Below are 16,617 nucleotides of genomic sequence, written 5' to 3'. Positions count from 1 at the left end.
GATTGAGTTGGTGGGTGTGGCAGGGGAAGGATACTGCAAAATCTCCATTCCCTCCCCACTCCGGGGGGAGGGTACTGCAAAATCCCATTCCCTCCCCACCCCACTAACCTGCTTTTTAGCTCTGTTCTCTGGTTCAGGACAACAAAAGAAGACCCAGCTGATCAGCTAGGACTTGGAGTCAGAGAATAGATGGGGGCAGGACCAGAGGTGGCATTTGCTGGTTCTCCAAACTACTCAAAATTTCCGGTACTTCTCCAGAATTGGTCAGAACCTGGTCAGAACCTGCTGAATGCCATCCCTCTCTACCATCCCTCTCTGAGTGGTTTACAGAATCAGCCAACTGCCCCCAATAATCTGGGTGTCCTCATTTTTCTGGCCTCAGATGGATGGAAGGCTGATGACCAAGTTTTTGGCTCTTCTAAGGACTTCCAATATGCAAGTCTCATCAGGAGACCTTGTCTAGCAATGGAGACATCCTATTCTCCATTTCCAACCTCCTTTAAGCTATTTTTTATTTTTATTTAGCTGTTATTAAATTTATTTTCTGCCCATCTTGCAGATCAAGGCAACTCTGAGCTATTATTCTAGATAGCATAGGATCGAATGTCATGCTCTGGTCGCCTCTTGAATGCCTGCAGTAATGATCTTGGGAGATTGAGAGGGGGGAGATGCTGCCTAGGGAACAGGGAGAACCCAGAATTGCATAAAGAGCAGAGAAAGAAATTCTGAAAGGATCCTCTGTCATTTATCAGGCTGTAAAAACAAACAGTGGAAGATTTGTATTTTCAGACTTGCAAGATTCTGTTAATGTAGCCTTATGATAAAGTAAAATAAGTTCATCGGGTTTGGGAAGGCTGATAGCTACCCTTGAAGACTATCCAGAAGTCAGTGCACAATACAAGCAGTTGCTGTATGGGTGTTCCTAGAATAACACATGTTATACCTCTGCTCTGTGAGTTGCATTGGTTGCTAGTATGTTACTACAGAATGGAAGTGTCTTCCGGCCCTTTCTCAGCTAACTAACCAATGCCATTTTTGATAAAGAGGACTCTCATCCACAGAAGCTTATGTTAAGCCTGACCTCTTAATTCTTGAGAGATCACAAAAATTATTTTGTCTCTAATGATTTTGACTGTCCTGCTAGATGAGAGCGGGCTTGCCTAAGGTCCCAACCCATGTGAGCTGAATAGGATGAAGGTTGACCCCAAGGTACACTCTGGCCTTCAAACAGCTTCTGAAATCCTTTCTGTTTAGGTGGGCTTTCTCATGGTTAGTGAAGGTAGTAGAAGCCATCTGATGTTCTGACCCAGGCTTCACAAAATCACGAAGCAGACTCCTCATCCTGCCAAAACTGCTTTTATTTAGGCTAATGTGAATTCACACCCAACCAAGGCCCCGGCAAAAAGAGTGATTTATGATCACAGACCTTATCAGGCTTGGAGAGTTGCCAGGCCAATAGCTTGCAAGTGCAACGTTGTAAGTAGAAAATACTTGCCAAGGAGTCAGGAACAAATCTTCACCTTAATCAAATAAACTAATTGTCTCCTGCAAATATCACTCCCTTTTCAATCCTCTTTATTCCCTATCAGAAAGGCCATTCACCATCCACCTGTGCCTTTACTCCCAAGTTGACCCTTGTTCCTTAACTGTTCCCTCCTCCTGGCAGTTCTGCACATGTCACACATTGGGAACAGGCTCCAGCTGTTCTTCTGCCCCACTGATCTCTGACTCCGAAGGCAGCTGATAACTGTAGGACAGCCCTGGCCCCATCTCTGCCTCCGACGCAGAGCACTCATCAGAGCCTTCTCGAGACTCCAGGACTGGCCTATGTTCCTCCCCAACCTCTGCACTGTCCGATTCTGTTGCCAGTTCTACTGGCTGCTGGTGGGCCACAACATTTGAATTTACATTGGGTTTTTTTATTAAAGCCGTAGTGGTGCATTGGTTAGAATGCAGCATTGCAGGATAACTCTGCCCACTTCCAGGAGTTCAATTCTCACCAGCTCAGGGTTGATTCAGCTTTCCATCCTTCCGATATCAGTAAAATGAGGACCCAGATTGTTAGGGGCAGTATGCTGACTCTGTAAACTGCTTAGGAAGCATTGTAAAGTGGTATATAAGTCTAAGTGCTATTGTTTTTTTCTACAACTAATGTTGCTATTAGTTACATCTTGACTTTTCTTGGAGAACTTGTTTGAGATATTTTGTTCAGCACTTAGAACTTTTAATGAGATGGAATCAACCTATTGTTAATGAATACATAAATAATAGATTCATAAATAAATGAAAACTATAGGAAACAGTGATTACATAAGCCCAGAAGCACTGACATCTGGCACATGGCAGAATTTCCTCCTTATCAGGACAATAATGCAACCTATTTTGAAAGACTGAAACTTTTATATGGAGTTTTTGTTAAAAGAAGAAAAGACAGAATTGATGATTTACATCAATCAGTTTAGAGGAAGGTAGTTACAAAGTTTTTAAAAAAGGATGAGAAATAGTAAGATAGTAACTACTCAAGAGAAAGAAGGGTGGAAATCACAATTCTATTATTTTTCTTACCTTCCTTTGATTCTTCATACTTTTATTGTATTTAAACATTCTTATAAAATAAATACAGAAAAAGGGAGACTATTGCAGACGGATCATATCCTTTGGCAAGGAAGAATGGTCTAATTTGGTTTCCCTGTCTAGCAGTAATATAGTAACTAGTGTGAATTTGAATGAAATAACGTAAAACAAGTCATTTCTGGGATCACATTTGTTAATGTCTGCCATTGTCATAGCAATTATAGAATTAAAACTAATTTTCTGATTATTATGGGCTCTCCAAATACAAAACATTAGAAAAGGCAGCAGCTAAATGTCTATAATAACTTAACCGAACAGTTAATTCATTAGACCGGTGGACTGGCGATCAGATGTTAATTTACTTTCATTAAAGGATCGGCAATCTTGGCAGCTGGCATGGTGGTATATGTCTGGATCAGCTGCCACTTTGCACAATGAGTGCTTATTTGTAGCAATGATGCAACTCAGGAAATGTAGTGCCAAGAAGACCTGAGGGTCTTATGTCCCTTTTAATAATCGTGAGTTATTATCTCACGTGTGGGGCACGCTGTCACAATTTCTCAGGACCCTGACTGTAGAGTGCAAAGACAGGGTCCTTCAAATAAAGAATAAGCCAGGATTTACTAAAATAAAGGGGAAATTCGCTGAGCTCTTAAGAACCATGCATGAAATCATGATGCGGAATATTATCCAACCTGGTGTTCCTCAGAGGTGTGGGATCTTATCATTTCCAACCATCTTGCAACTGGGAATGATGGTGGTCAAACCCCCGATTGTGGGCAATGATATGTTGGGGAATTTAACATATGATCGTAGTTATGGTCTGTAGTGCAGAGAAGAGCAACTGAGATAATTAGGGGACTGGAGGCTAAAACATAAAGAATGGTTGCTGGAACTGGGTAAGTCTAGTTTGATGAAAAGAAGGACTAGGGGTGACATGATAGCAGTGTTCCAATATCTCAGGGGCTGCCACAAAGAACAGGGAGTCAAGCTATTCTCCAAAGCATCTGATATCCATTGCAAGAAGCAATGGGTGGAAACTAATGAAGGAGAGAAGCAACTTAGAACTAAGGAGAAATTTCCTGACAGAACAATTAATCAGTGGAACAACTTGCCTCCAGAGGTTGTAAATGTTGTAAATGCTTATTAGTATTATCAACTTTCAAGAGCCGTGGTGGCACAGTGGTTAGAGTGCAGTAATACAGGCTACTGCTGCTGACTGCCAGCTGCCTGCAATTTGGCAGTTCAATTTTCACCAGGCTCAAGGTTGATTCAGCCTTCCATCCTTCTGAGGTCAATAAAATGAGGACCCAGATTGTTGGGGGCCATAAGCTGACTCTGTAAACCACTTAGAGAGGGTTGTAAAGCACTGTGAAATGGTATATAAATCTAAGGGCTATTGGTATTGGTACAGGTAGTCCAGAAGTACAATTCTAGTTGTTAGAACGTGACAGTCATTAAGCAGGACATCGTGTGACAGTTTTATGACCTTTTTTGTGGTGGTCATTAAGTGAATGCCATGGTTGTAAAGAGAATGCTGATGTCATTAAGTAAATCCAATGTTCACTATGGCACATTTGTAAGCAGATGCCAGGTTTTCAGCTACAAACGTTATAAATCGTAGTTACGGGAGTGCAGGATGCTGCAAATGGTCAGCTGGTTCGTGAGTGTCCAAAATGTGGTCACATGACTGTAGGGAGGCTGGGATCTGTCATAACTTTGAATCATTGCTAAGCAATTGGCTGTAAGTTGAGGACTACCTGTATTTGTATCATGGATATTTATAATTGATTGTAAATTTACCATTGATTACTATTTCATGATTGTGCAGGTAGTCCTTGACTTAGAACCACAGCTGAGGCCAAAATTTATGTTGCTAAGTGAAACAGTTGTTAAGAGAGTTTTGCCAGATTTTACGACCTTTCTTGCTACAGTTGTTAAGTGAATCACAGTGCATATAGTTAAAGAAAATAGATAACTTTCATCCATTTGAGACTTCACACACCTGTTTTTTTCTCTCACATGCACCACATACACATCTATACACTCACACACTTGCAGAAAATCTGCTCTTTGGTAGCAACTCTCTTCTCTGGATGTAGACCAAGATATAATAATTGGTGTGATAAGAATTACAATTACTCTAAATCAGCAACTGAGAATCTTTTCTTTATACAGGTAGTCCTCTACTTAGAACCGCAATTGAGCCCAACATTTCTGTTGTTAAGCGAGACCATTTGCTTAAGTGAGTTTTGCCCTGTTTTACAACCTTTCTTGTCCCCATTGTTAAGTGAATCACTGCAGTTTGATCAGTTAGCAACCCGGTTGTTAAATGAATCTGGCTTTCCCCTTTGACTTTGCTGGTCAGAAGTTTTTAAAAAGTGATCACATGACCTTGGGATGGAACAGCCGTCAAAAAGATGTTGCCCAGTGTCTGAATTTTGATCACACGACCATGGTCATAACTGTGAAAAATGGTCATGTCACATTTTTCCGGTGCCGTTGTAACTTGGAATGGCTGCTAACTGAACTGTTGTAAGTCGAGGACCACCTATATAACAAAAGTTAACTCACTGCACCAAACATGTTCACCAATAACTGTTTGTGGTAGTTTGGCAAGTCTTCATAACTTTGCTATTACATTCCTCCTGGCAATTAAAGAGAGACTGCGTTGCTCTTTTGTGAATCACAAGTCACAACTGCAGCGTCCAGGTTGATGTATTAATCAGACCCTGCACACATTTACCATTAGTGGGGCTCTGGAAGGCACATCATGGACTTGGTTGCAATTGTTCCACACGATTATCAGCCTGCTTCAGGGGTGGGCTTCAAACACTTTAGAGAAGGGTTCTCTGGTTGCTTGGTGGGTGTGGCCATGATGGGCGTGGCCTAGTCGGCCTTCTGCACCATGGCAGGGGAGGTGTTTTCGCCCTCCCAGGCTCCGGAGGCTTTCCTTGATCCACCAAAGCCTCTCTGGAAGCCAGAAATGGGCCCATTTCCGGCTTTCCCAAACTTCTGGGAGGCCCGTTTTTTGCCCTCCACACACGACCTGCACTTACCTGCATCCAAAACAGGCTATGTGGGGACTCCTGGGAGGGGTGGAGTGGGTGGAGCCAGCTAGGAGTGGGATTTGGGGGTTCTTTGAACTGCACAGAATCTTAGCTAGGGGCTCTTCCGAACCCCTGTGAACCCCCAGCAGTCCCTGCCGTCCCCCCCCCTTGGTCTGCTTGTAAAGAGCCTCACTGATATGCAACTGTGAGGTTTTTCTGAAATCTGTAAGTCACAATGAAACTCATGCTAGCCAAATGCTACCCTGGTTTTTTTTCCAGAATGTTCACCAAATATTCAAAAAGAGCTACATTAGTACGTAAAAGAAATGTCTATGGCGATTCTCAGTCATCCAGGTCATGGTTGTCCCAAAGGTGCTTTTTCAAGAGGCAACTGGGCTTTCTGTTTTTTTCTTGGAAGATGTTTCACTTCTCATCCAAGAAGCTTCTTCAGTTCCATGACTTTCAACCCCAATGGAGCCCAAAATGAACTAAAGAAGCTTCTTGTTTGAGAAGTGAAACCAGTGGTGGGATTCAAATTTTTTTTACTACTGGTTCTGTGGGTATGGCAGGGGAAAGATACTGTAATATCCCCAGTCAGAGGTGGTATTTGTTGGTTCTCCAAACTACTCAAAATTTCTACTAATGGTTCTGCAGAACTGGTCAGAACCTGCTGAATACCACCTCTGAGTGAAACTTCTTCAAAGAAAAAACAGACAGTCCAGTTGCCTCTTGAAAAAGCACCTTTGCGACTAAGTAAAAGAACGTGAGGCTGCCAGGTTGGATACATAAGCAGTCACACAATTATTTCACTGTGCATCCAACAGCAAAATCTGGTTTAAATGAGCCTGCGTTGTGAGAGCCTGGTGGATTATCCCCTTCAAGAAATCCACCACCAATGTGATGCTCAACTTGGAGCAAGTGGTGGGTTGGATTTGATAGCCTCCATAGATTCTGCATATTTAACTCTAATCATGGCAAGATTCCTGATTGAAATAATTGCTCTGCCTCTTTCTTTTTCTTTCTCTTTCTTTCTTTCTTTCTTTCTTTCTTTCTTTCTTTCTTTCTTTCTTTCTTTCTTTCTTTCTTTCTTTCTTCCTTCCTTCCTTCCTTCCTTCCTTCCTTTCCTTCTCTCTCTCTCTCTCTCTCTCTCTCTCTCTCTCTCTCTCTCTCTCTCTCTTTCTTTCTTTCTTTTTGATGTTTCAAATCTATGGAGATTCTCAATCATCCAGATCGTGGTTGTCCTGAATTACCTTCTTGGTTTTTTTGATCTTGAAAACCAAGGGAAATGTTAAAGATATGTTGAATCCTGCCAATCTTTGGAGGCATCATTCCAATCAACTCTGGGAGCTTTTTAAAGGATTCCAAGCAAAGGGTTGAAATGTATACCTCATTTTGTCTTCAATCTACTATAAGGGGAATACACCATGTGACCTTTTCCTCTCATTTTTGCTCTTCTCCTAGGATGTCACATTTACTTTGTTTCTCTCAGTCTTTACTGCTGTTCTTGGTTTTTTCCAATATGGTTTCTGTATTGGAGTCATCAATGCTCCTCAACAGGCAAGTCAATTTGATTATTTATGTGTGCATTCATAGCATAGCCAGTGGTGGGATTCAAAAATGTTTACTACTGGTTCTGTGGGTGTGGCTTGGTGGACGTGGCAGGAGAAGGAAACTGCAAAATCCCCATTCCCTCCCCACTCCACTAACCTGCTTTCCAGCTCCATTTTCCTGTGAAGGGCAACAAAAGAAGACCCAGCTGATCAGCTGAGACTTGGGAGGCAGAGAGTAGATGGGGGCAGGGCCAGTCAGAGTGGGTATTTGCCAGTTCTCCGAACTACTCAAAATTTCCACTACCGGTTCTCCCTAACTGGTAAGAATCTGCTGAATACCCACCTCTGATCATAGCCCATAATTGGGACTTGGGACACCTTAACTATCTGGATATCTTCAGGAAAGAGATGCTGGGTTGGGGTTCCCCCTTCCCCAAATTAGAATTAGAGTTGGAAAGGACCTTGGAGATCTTCTATTCCAACCCCCTGCTTAGATAGGAAACCCTACACCACTTCAGACAAATGGTTATCCAATCTCTTCTTAAAAACTTCCAGCATTTGCAACTTCTAGAGGAAAGTTGTTCCACTGAACCAGAAAGTGTCACTTTTGCTTACAACTGTCAGGATTCCGGCAGCTACCCCCATTTAAATCATGAGTCTCGAGTCAAACTTCCAAAACTTAAAAAAGGATTTATTGGGAGTTAAATTGTCTGGCAGTACCTGGGTATATCATAATTCATATTCTCCAATGGGACACATCCATAGCCAAGAATCATCAATCATGCTCTCCAATTAGAATTTTGCGCAGCAGAAAATTCAGTCACCTGTGAAAGCATTTATGGAATGCAATTTTGGTTTTGCAAGCTGCTACACTGCTCCCCCCTCCCTTTCTGTTGACAATTCTAAAACTATTTTATGAGTTGACAACAACACTAGGCAAAGCAATATAAAAATGTATGAGCCCTGCTACAGGTAGTCCTCGATTTACGACAGTGAGGGCCATGCACCCCAATTTGACGCTTGAGAAAAATAAGAGGACAAAATACATTCAAGAGCTGCCAATCTCTTTCATCATGTTAGGTGTATTCTAAGCTATTTTTCATGCATGCCTAAAATGTAACAATTAGGGGACCAAATTCAGCAGCAAGAGGTGTGAAAACTCCCAATTAGTATAAAACTTGCAAGGTTCTGCATATAACCACAAAGCCGCTTTTCCTGAATGGGTTACCACCATGGGTTAAGATCAGTGGTGGGATTCAAAAAAATTTTACTACTGGTTCTGTGGCGTGGCTTAGTGGGCGTGGCAGAGGAAGGATACTGCAAAATCTCCATTCCCTCCCTACCCCACTAACCTGCTTTCCAGCTCTGTTCTCCTATGCAAGGCAACAAAAGAAGACCCAGCCGATCAGCTGGAACTCGGGAGACCGAGAATAGATGGGGGCAGAGTCAGTCAGAGGGGGTATTTGCCAGTTCTCCAAACTACTCAAAATTTCCGCTACCGGTTCTCCAGAACTGGTCAGAACCTGCTGAATACCACCTCTGGTTGAGGTGTCTGGGGGCGGGGGAAAAGCTATTGAGATAGATAACACTCAGATATATTTCTTGTACTAATTTTGATCCTCATTGCCAACTCCTAAACACTATTTTCAGTTACGTATTCTTATTAAAATTTATTCGTTTATTTATTACACAAATGTATACAGCTGCTCAACTCTCACACGATGACTCTGGGCAGTATAGTACAGAATAGAATCGTAGGGCTGGAAGGGACCTTGGAGGTCTTCTAGTCTAACCCCCCTTCCTCATGCCTTAACATTCACAGTTAAAATTCACAGTTAAAAACTCACAGTTTAAACTCTCACCCTACAATTATGTTTGAAAGAGACTAAGTGCAGATTTGAAACATATATTGTGACAGATATTCTTTCTTAGTTGTTAAAAGTCCAGAACCCAAAGGTGCTTTTTCAAAAGGCAACTGGACTTTCTTTTCTTTTCTTTTGTTTCACTTCTCATCCTGAGGAAGGTGATGGGCAAATTCAGGTTGTGAAACACACCCGGTCTGAATAAATGTAGTTTATAGGAGTAATGATAAATGACTAACGCCCTTTTGTCAACACAGATCATAATGATGCACTATGCAAAGGTCCTGGACATTGAAACTGCAAAAAATACCACTGGCAGTTTTTTAATTGAAGAAGTATTGAAAGATCCAACGGTCATGATGCTTTGGTCCTTGTCTGTCTCTATGTTTGCTGTTGGCGGGATGATTTCCTCCTTCACCGTTGGCTGGATTGGGGAAAAGATGCCCCGGTGAGAAACATTTTTCCTTGTTGGATTTCATGTCTTGCTAGAAAAATAAAATGGGCATTCTGTGTGAATAAGGAGATGACGAAAATCCGGCCCCCATTGACACATTGCAGAAATTATAATGAGACAATAGCTTGAGGAAATTTAAGGAAGTAAGGCACATGAATGTCTGCCTGCCTGTCTATCTGTCGGTCTGTTGATCTATCCATCTAGGATAGGATAGGATAGGATAGGATAGGATAGGATAGGATAGGATAGGATAGGATAGGATAGGATAGGATAGGATAGGATAGGATAGAAACTTTATTGTCGCTTTGAATATTCACCAGTCGGCATACATTAAAATGAAATTTCATTGCAAAAAGTTTCATTGCAAAAAGCTCTCAAAAAATCGCCACCTCCAATATACACTACATAAACATGAGAAAACAAATAAATGTAAAATTATGCATATAACCACATATATTATATGACATACAGAAAAAACAGTCTGGTTCGGATGTATTAGTTCAGATGTATACATATACATGATGAGAAAAATCAAATTGTGCAAGTTTACCAGCACAGGGAACAAAGTTGTTACAGAATCTGGTAGTCATTCTAGAAATACTTTGAAACCTCTTGTCTGTCTGTCTGTCCACCCATCCATCAATCTATACATCTATCCACTTATCCATCCATCCTTCCATCCATCCATCCATCCATCCATCCAACCAACCAACCAACCAACCAACCAACCAACCATTTATATGACCTGCCACTGGCCATGTGATTCTGGGTATTGAACAATCCTTTAAAAATAATAAGCAATCAAACACAACACATCCTATTTTGGGTGACACAATCACAACTCCAAAAATGGGGTCATCCAGCATCCTGGCCCACAGATTGGAAAGACAAACTAATTCTTCCAGGCTTTGCAGGGTCAAGAACATCCAGACTTCAGTTTCATAAGACAGGCACTGCAATATAATGTAATATCTCAGGGTTGCACTGGTTACTAGTCAGCTTCTGGGTGCAATTCAGGTTGTCATCTTTAAAACACTATATTGTTCAGAGTGTGGATATTTATGGAATAGATATTTCTTTATCTATTCCCAGTGACTTTGGTCCAATAAGATCAAGCAGGATAGAACTTGTTCCAAGATTTCAGGCTGAGAATCTTCTCCAGACATCCTGGAGATGCAAAGGATGGACATGTAGTGTTTAGATTCAAAGAATATTTCCATCCATATATCATTTCCACAAAATAGGTTAACGGCTACTAGTTTGGTTGATGATAATGATGAAGCAGCTTAATGATATATTATATCTCAATAATTATCCTGAGAACAAAGAAAAGAGAAGTCAATTTTCATGTTCTGTTTCTCAGTTTCTCAAAATGTCTGCTTGACCACATAGCATAGACAACTGGGGAATTCTGGGAGTTGAAGTCCACATAGCTTCCAGTAGTCAAGGTTGAGAAACATTGCTTAAAGGATTACTCTGGAGAGGATGCTCCACTGTGGCCCTGCCCATACTGCAAGACATGTGCACAAGGACCCCAAGAACATGTTTTCTCGGCAGTAGCCCCCTCTTTTCACAACAGCATTATCTCCTAAAGTCACCCTAACATTTTTCAGGAAAGTGATAAAAGACTTTCTGTGGGACCTCAGGGTAGGAAGAGTTTCAGTTATGACAGGAACCGGTTTCCACCTCTGATTTTTCAAAGATATATTTTTTTTAAGTCTTGTGTATGGTAAGCCTCCCAGAATTGCAGATGCAGATAGCGCACAGAGATTAGAAATAAAACAATAAAACAATATAAGTGCCACACTGGATAAAATGAATAAAAACAGCAGCTATAATGAGAAAAGAGGAGGATAGAGCAAAAAGCCTACACTGCTACCTCTGGGGATTTATTAGGCCGAGGAGTGAAGTTTGAAGGATGGGGAAGCTGAAGGGTGTCTGTACTTCACCTTTATTAGAATAATCACAGCACTGATACGGCTATCTTTTATCTGGGCTGTGCAAATGTAATAGGACTGGATTGTGATTAAGGGACTGAAGAGGATAGGGCAGTGGTGGCTAACCTTTTTGGGCTTCTGTGCTGAAAACTGCAATGCACACTCACAACCCATGGCCCCTGCGCAATCCCCCCCCCGTCACCCCCTTACCTGCACTGCACGCCTCCCAGCTTATTTTTGGCCCATTTGAGACCTTTTTCAGCCTCCCAGAGGTTCGAAGGAAGCCTCTGCACCCTTTGGAGGCCAAAAAATGGGCCTGTTTTGTCACTTCCGGTATTTCCGGAAATACAGGAAGTGATGAAATGGGCCTGTTTTTCAGCCTCCAAAGGCTGCAGAGGCTTCCCTCAAGCCTCTGGGGGGTTGAAAAAGACCTCAAACGAGCCGAAAATCAACTGGGAGGCACGCACATGCATAGTGAAGGTAAGTTTGGCTGGGGCTCGTGTGCCCGCACAAATGGCTCTGCATGCTATCTGTGGCACGCGTGCCATAGGTTCACCATCATGGGGATAGGGATATATTTACGCAGGATGGCTGCTATAAAGTACAGCACAGCTGAGCTACAAAGACACCGGATGACACTTCTTTTGAGAGGCATAACAGCACATTATCCATCCATGTTTTATTTTCTGGCAGCTGTGTGATGTGAATTCACCACTGATAACTAACAGAGTGGTGGGGGAGTGGAACCCTTCTGTGTTTTGTAAGCCTAGTGAGCTAGTCCTCAATTTATGACTAGTAGCTTTGTGACTGTTCAAAGTTACAATGAATTCTGGGACTATTAATAACTCAGATTCATAGTTCTGAGGGTTAAAACAAAAATCAGAACTCTGATTTTATATATATGTTGAGGGCAGCAAGATTACTTTACACAGAAAAATGGAAGGATATTTTGATTTCTACTATGGATGGATGGCTACAAAAGTTGATTGGAATTGCCAGAGATGGCTAAACTGACTGTTTTGATCAAAGAAAAAGAATATAAGTCCTTTTGTTTCTACTTGGAAACCGCTTCTGGACTTTGTGCCTGAGGTGGAAAAAAAAATGAAATTTTGATTTTGGATTTTACTGATTAGATTGATTTGTTGTTATAGAAATGGCTAGTTTCTACTATTACGGAAAAGTACAAAGTTGAAATTCAATATTAATGCCTTATTCTACTGTATCAAAGGGAGTCAGAAGTCAATACCTTTCCCCCTTCTCTTCCACACTTCTCTCTTCCCTTTCCCCTTCCCTTTGTTTCCTACTTCTTGCTTTTGTATTTTTGTATTTTATACTATAAACTAACAAGAATAACAAACATTTTAAAAAGTTGTGATGGTCACCCCAGCACTGCCATGGTCACACGACCAAACTTTAGGTGTTTGGCAACACACAACCACTAATAATCATTTGCAGCATCCTGTGGTCACATGACTATGTTTTACAATGGTTTTGCCAAAACCCAGCATTTACTTCTGGGTTTTGGCAAAACGTCAAATGGTTCATTTAAAGACCATGCCATTCACTTAATGGCCACCACAGAATGTTAGAGTTTGCAGCATAAATTCACATCCAGAAAACACACAGACTGATTCAACAGGATCATTAATTTCCTTATAAACATATTAATATGAGTAAAGTTTACAATACCATTTGTAGATTTTTTTTTTCAACGTAAGATAAACAAAAACACAAGGAGCAGCAGCTCAGAGCAGATATCAGTTTCAGCAAGCAAGCAAGTTAGTTAGTTTCAGTTTCAATTCTCAACAAAACCCACAGAGCCAAACCACACCCAAGCTGTCAGCTCCCATTAGGTGTCCTGTTGCAATGTTTACTCACTTGCCGACTTTGTTAACCATGTCTCTGCCAGTTAATGAATATACTCTGACACAAAATATATTATAAAATCCAAAATATATACTAACCAAGCCATTTTATGATGGTCACAACTTACAGCGGGGATGGGCAGGCTCCAGTATGGTTGTAAGTCAGGGACTATTCTGTATAGATTTTGGTGTTGTGCAACATTTGAGCCTAACCAATTCCATTAACAACCCCTTATGAAAGGCAAGGAGTAAATCCTGCCTGTAAATTACAGGAGCAGCATCTTTAGATTTAGTTAACACAGAAGTAGTACAGTTTTAACCAAGGTTAGTTAATCTCTTCAATGGAGACTCAGGTTAGCGATAGCTGTGATTATGGGGAAAAAGCCCTGAATTTTGAGAAGGTCTGACAAAAATAGGCTGCCTACCCACCAATGTTCAGCTTTTTATCTACTATGGAGGAGATTTCACTATTTAGATACCAGTAGATCAAGTCATCTTGAATACTGAACTAAAGATCAAGTAATTTAGGATATTAATGTTTTAATATACCTTTATTAATGTTTTTAATATGCCTTTATTATATTAATTGTTTCATATACCTTATATATCCTGCTACTCTAGAGTAAGAGCCATGCTACTGGTGAATGTTTTTGCAGTCTCTGGGAATATATTTTTTGTAGTGGCAAAAAGTGGCCCTTCTCACATCCTGGTAATTATTGGAAGAGTCTTAACAGGTTTGCATGGCGGTAAGTTGAAATAGAGCTTTTCTTCTCAGATTTTTCCTGACACTTCCGTAGTTGTTTGCAAGTGAAAAAAGAACAGGCTGCATTATCAACACTGACTGGGAGCAGTGATTCTCTAGGGTTGAGGCTTTCTCTGTTTATTCTGGGGGTTGAATCAGGGATCTTCTCTTGAGGGAACAGGCATTCCACCATTCGGCTTCTGAAATTAGCATGTAGCATGCCTGAACCTAATGAGAAAGAAAAATCTGAGTGTAAGGAGATGACAGGGAAGCAGGGTCCAGATCTGGCAATCTCAAACAATTGCCAGAACAGTCAGTGGTTGAGAGGATCACAACAGAAACTGACAGCAGCATCTGGTGGAAATCCAATAACCATCTGCTGAGGGGACCTTACAACTAATGCCTGCATTCAATAATAGCAATAGTTCTCAGCCTGTGGTCTATGGACCCCTAGATAGTCACAATGTCATTACAGATGGTCCATGATGCTTGAGGAAATGTTATGACTTAAATCTTGAATTAAGTCTTGGTGATCTGTGGCCATGGTCTGTGACCACAAAGTATATTTAAAGGGTGTCTGTGGTGAAGAAAAGGTTGAGAACCACTGCAATATGCTTATCTGGGCAGATAAAAACCAGACAATTCTACGAAAGAACTAGAAGAGGGTATTGCTTTCTAGCATGGTTCTACATGAGTAGAGCAGCTCAAATGCATCTAGGGATTGTGTTGAAAGAGACAAGGACTTCAGGAAAGCTAGAACCAAGGTGACAATAGTAAGGAGCAATGTAGGCATATGCAATCAAGAAATAGTAAATAAATAATAAAAAAATGGAAAGTGTTCCAGATTTGGCCAGTATCTGAAAACACTTTCTTTCCTATATCAGTGCCATGTTGTGAGAAGCAATATGCTGCTATCAAGAAAACACGTGTAGTTGACCACATGTACTCTTTTAAGAGTATTTGGTTTTCTTTACTGAAACATTCACATTCTTGAAACAGATGGAAGTCCTCAGTTTTTTTTATGTTTATATGTGTTAGATCGGGTACAAAAGAGATGCGAGACCAGTGTACTTCAAGCTCTTTATTTTATGTTAAGATCTGTACAAGATCTTGGAGCCGCGGCAGCCCTTCATATAGGGACTGCTCGCAGCTTGCCAGCCAATGACAGGTCTTTGAATCTCCCGCGATCGGCTCGGCCAATCACGGTTGATTCTTAGCGAACCAATCACTGCCATTCAGTAGACCAATCGAATTGCTGTCAGTGTGGACCAATAGGAATTCAGTCTTTGGAGTATGTTAATACAGAACAATATGATTTATATTTTTTGAAATATGATTTTCTACCACGTTTTAAAGGAGTTCTTAAGATAGCAAGGAAAAAGATTGTTTTGATGAGTTAAGAGGCTATAAGTGCCCTTGTTTGTCTGTATTTGCCCAGGTCTCTCATCTGGACTTGCTCCATTGTATATTGGAGAAATAGCTCCAACCGCTCTCCGTGGAGCTCTGGGCACCCTGAATCAGCTGGCTGTTGTTATAGGTATTCTTATCAGCCAGGTAGGTAAGACTGCAGGGAGGACTTGGTGGCCATGTAACTAAGTTGCGCTGTCATGAATCTTCATCTGTACTTTAGTTAAAAATGAATTGCTAGTTTCTTGATCTGATTATTGCTTTCATTTATTTATGAAGCATATTTATACATCAAGATTCCGGGGGGAAAATACATTTTTAAAATATCTGAAAGCAAACAGTTTCTGTTGTTTTAATTATCATAACTATTTAAATACTCCTAGCAACCAGCAAGTCATCAGGTACCAGTTGCATGTGATGAACAATAGATAATATTTCTCAGTCTATATTCATCCTAGGAAAATATAGGGACTTCCTGAACATCGTAGGGGCCTTGGTGCTCTCTGAATTTTTAAACTGTCCTTCAGTTTGGAGCAGTATGGCCCAAAGCTGGTCTGTGTGAATCAAATATGTCAGTGCAATTGCACAATGATTGAAAGTGTCTATGTGTCACCGTACCTGTGTGCCTGTCTACCTGTATATACCCAATATGTTTATTGAGATTCTCAGTCATCCTGGTCATGGTTGTCCCAAAGGCAGGAGGCAACTGGACTTTCTTGTTTTTTTCTTTGAAGACATTTCGCTTATCATCCAAGAAGCTTCTTCAGCTCTGGCAGGATAGCGGGGAATGGAAGGATTTATATTGCTTGACCAGCTGTCTGCAAGTAACAAGCAAAACATCTTCAAAGGAAAAAATGAGAAAGTTCAGATGCCTCCTGAAAAAGCACCTTTGGGATATCCAATATGTACCTTATCTATGTGTACATATGTATCTATGCTGTCTGAAGCAGGAGATGATTAAGTGAATATGGTGGGACTTAAAAGACTCAGGTCTTATTAGTATTTAAATAGGAGCTCATCAGAAAACCCAGGATAAAAGGGTAGAATAGAAAATAGAATAGTCCAAAAACGTGCCATGACCATGAAGTTACGAGGACTTGCGTTCAACTCAAGGGAGTCAGTCTCTAGTTCAATTCCCTAAAGATAAAGCAGCAGAGCATATTAAGTTCATTAGGA

At 41.0% G+C, this 16,617-nt stretch overlaps 1 protein-coding gene across 2 annotated transcripts in view; it reads left to right on the top strand.

Annotated features, from left to right (window-relative positions):
• Positions 1-16,617, top strand: part of SLC2A2 (solute carrier family 2 member 2) — a 38,286-nt gene that overhangs the window by 6,001 nt on the left and 15,668 nt on the right. For both annotated transcript variants that reach the window (XR_015743625.1, XM_026705761.2), the window contains exons 2-5: positions 7,086-7,181; positions 9,294-9,484; positions 13,914-14,038; positions 15,473-15,588. Coding sequence is in view for 1 of the 2 variants with exons in the window: in XM_026705761.2 (XP_026561546.1) it covers positions 7,086-7,181; positions 9,294-9,484; positions 13,914-14,038; positions 15,473-15,588 (528 nt within the window). In the remaining variant the exon portion in view is untranslated. The remainder of the gene's footprint in view (positions 1-7,085; positions 7,182-9,293; positions 9,485-13,913; positions 14,039-15,472; positions 15,589-16,617) is intronic.

This window comes from Pseudonaja textilis, chromosome 4, assembly GCF_049901715.1.
Source record: "Pseudonaja textilis isolate UNSWEBS1 chromosome 4, rPseTex1.2, whole genome shotgun sequence".
Taxonomy (NCBI): domain Eukaryota; kingdom Metazoa; phylum Chordata; class Lepidosauria; order Squamata; family Elapidae; genus Pseudonaja; species Pseudonaja textilis.
The sequence above is the reverse complement of the archived record's forward strand: the minus strand, read 5'-3'. Positions and strand labels throughout refer to the sequence as shown.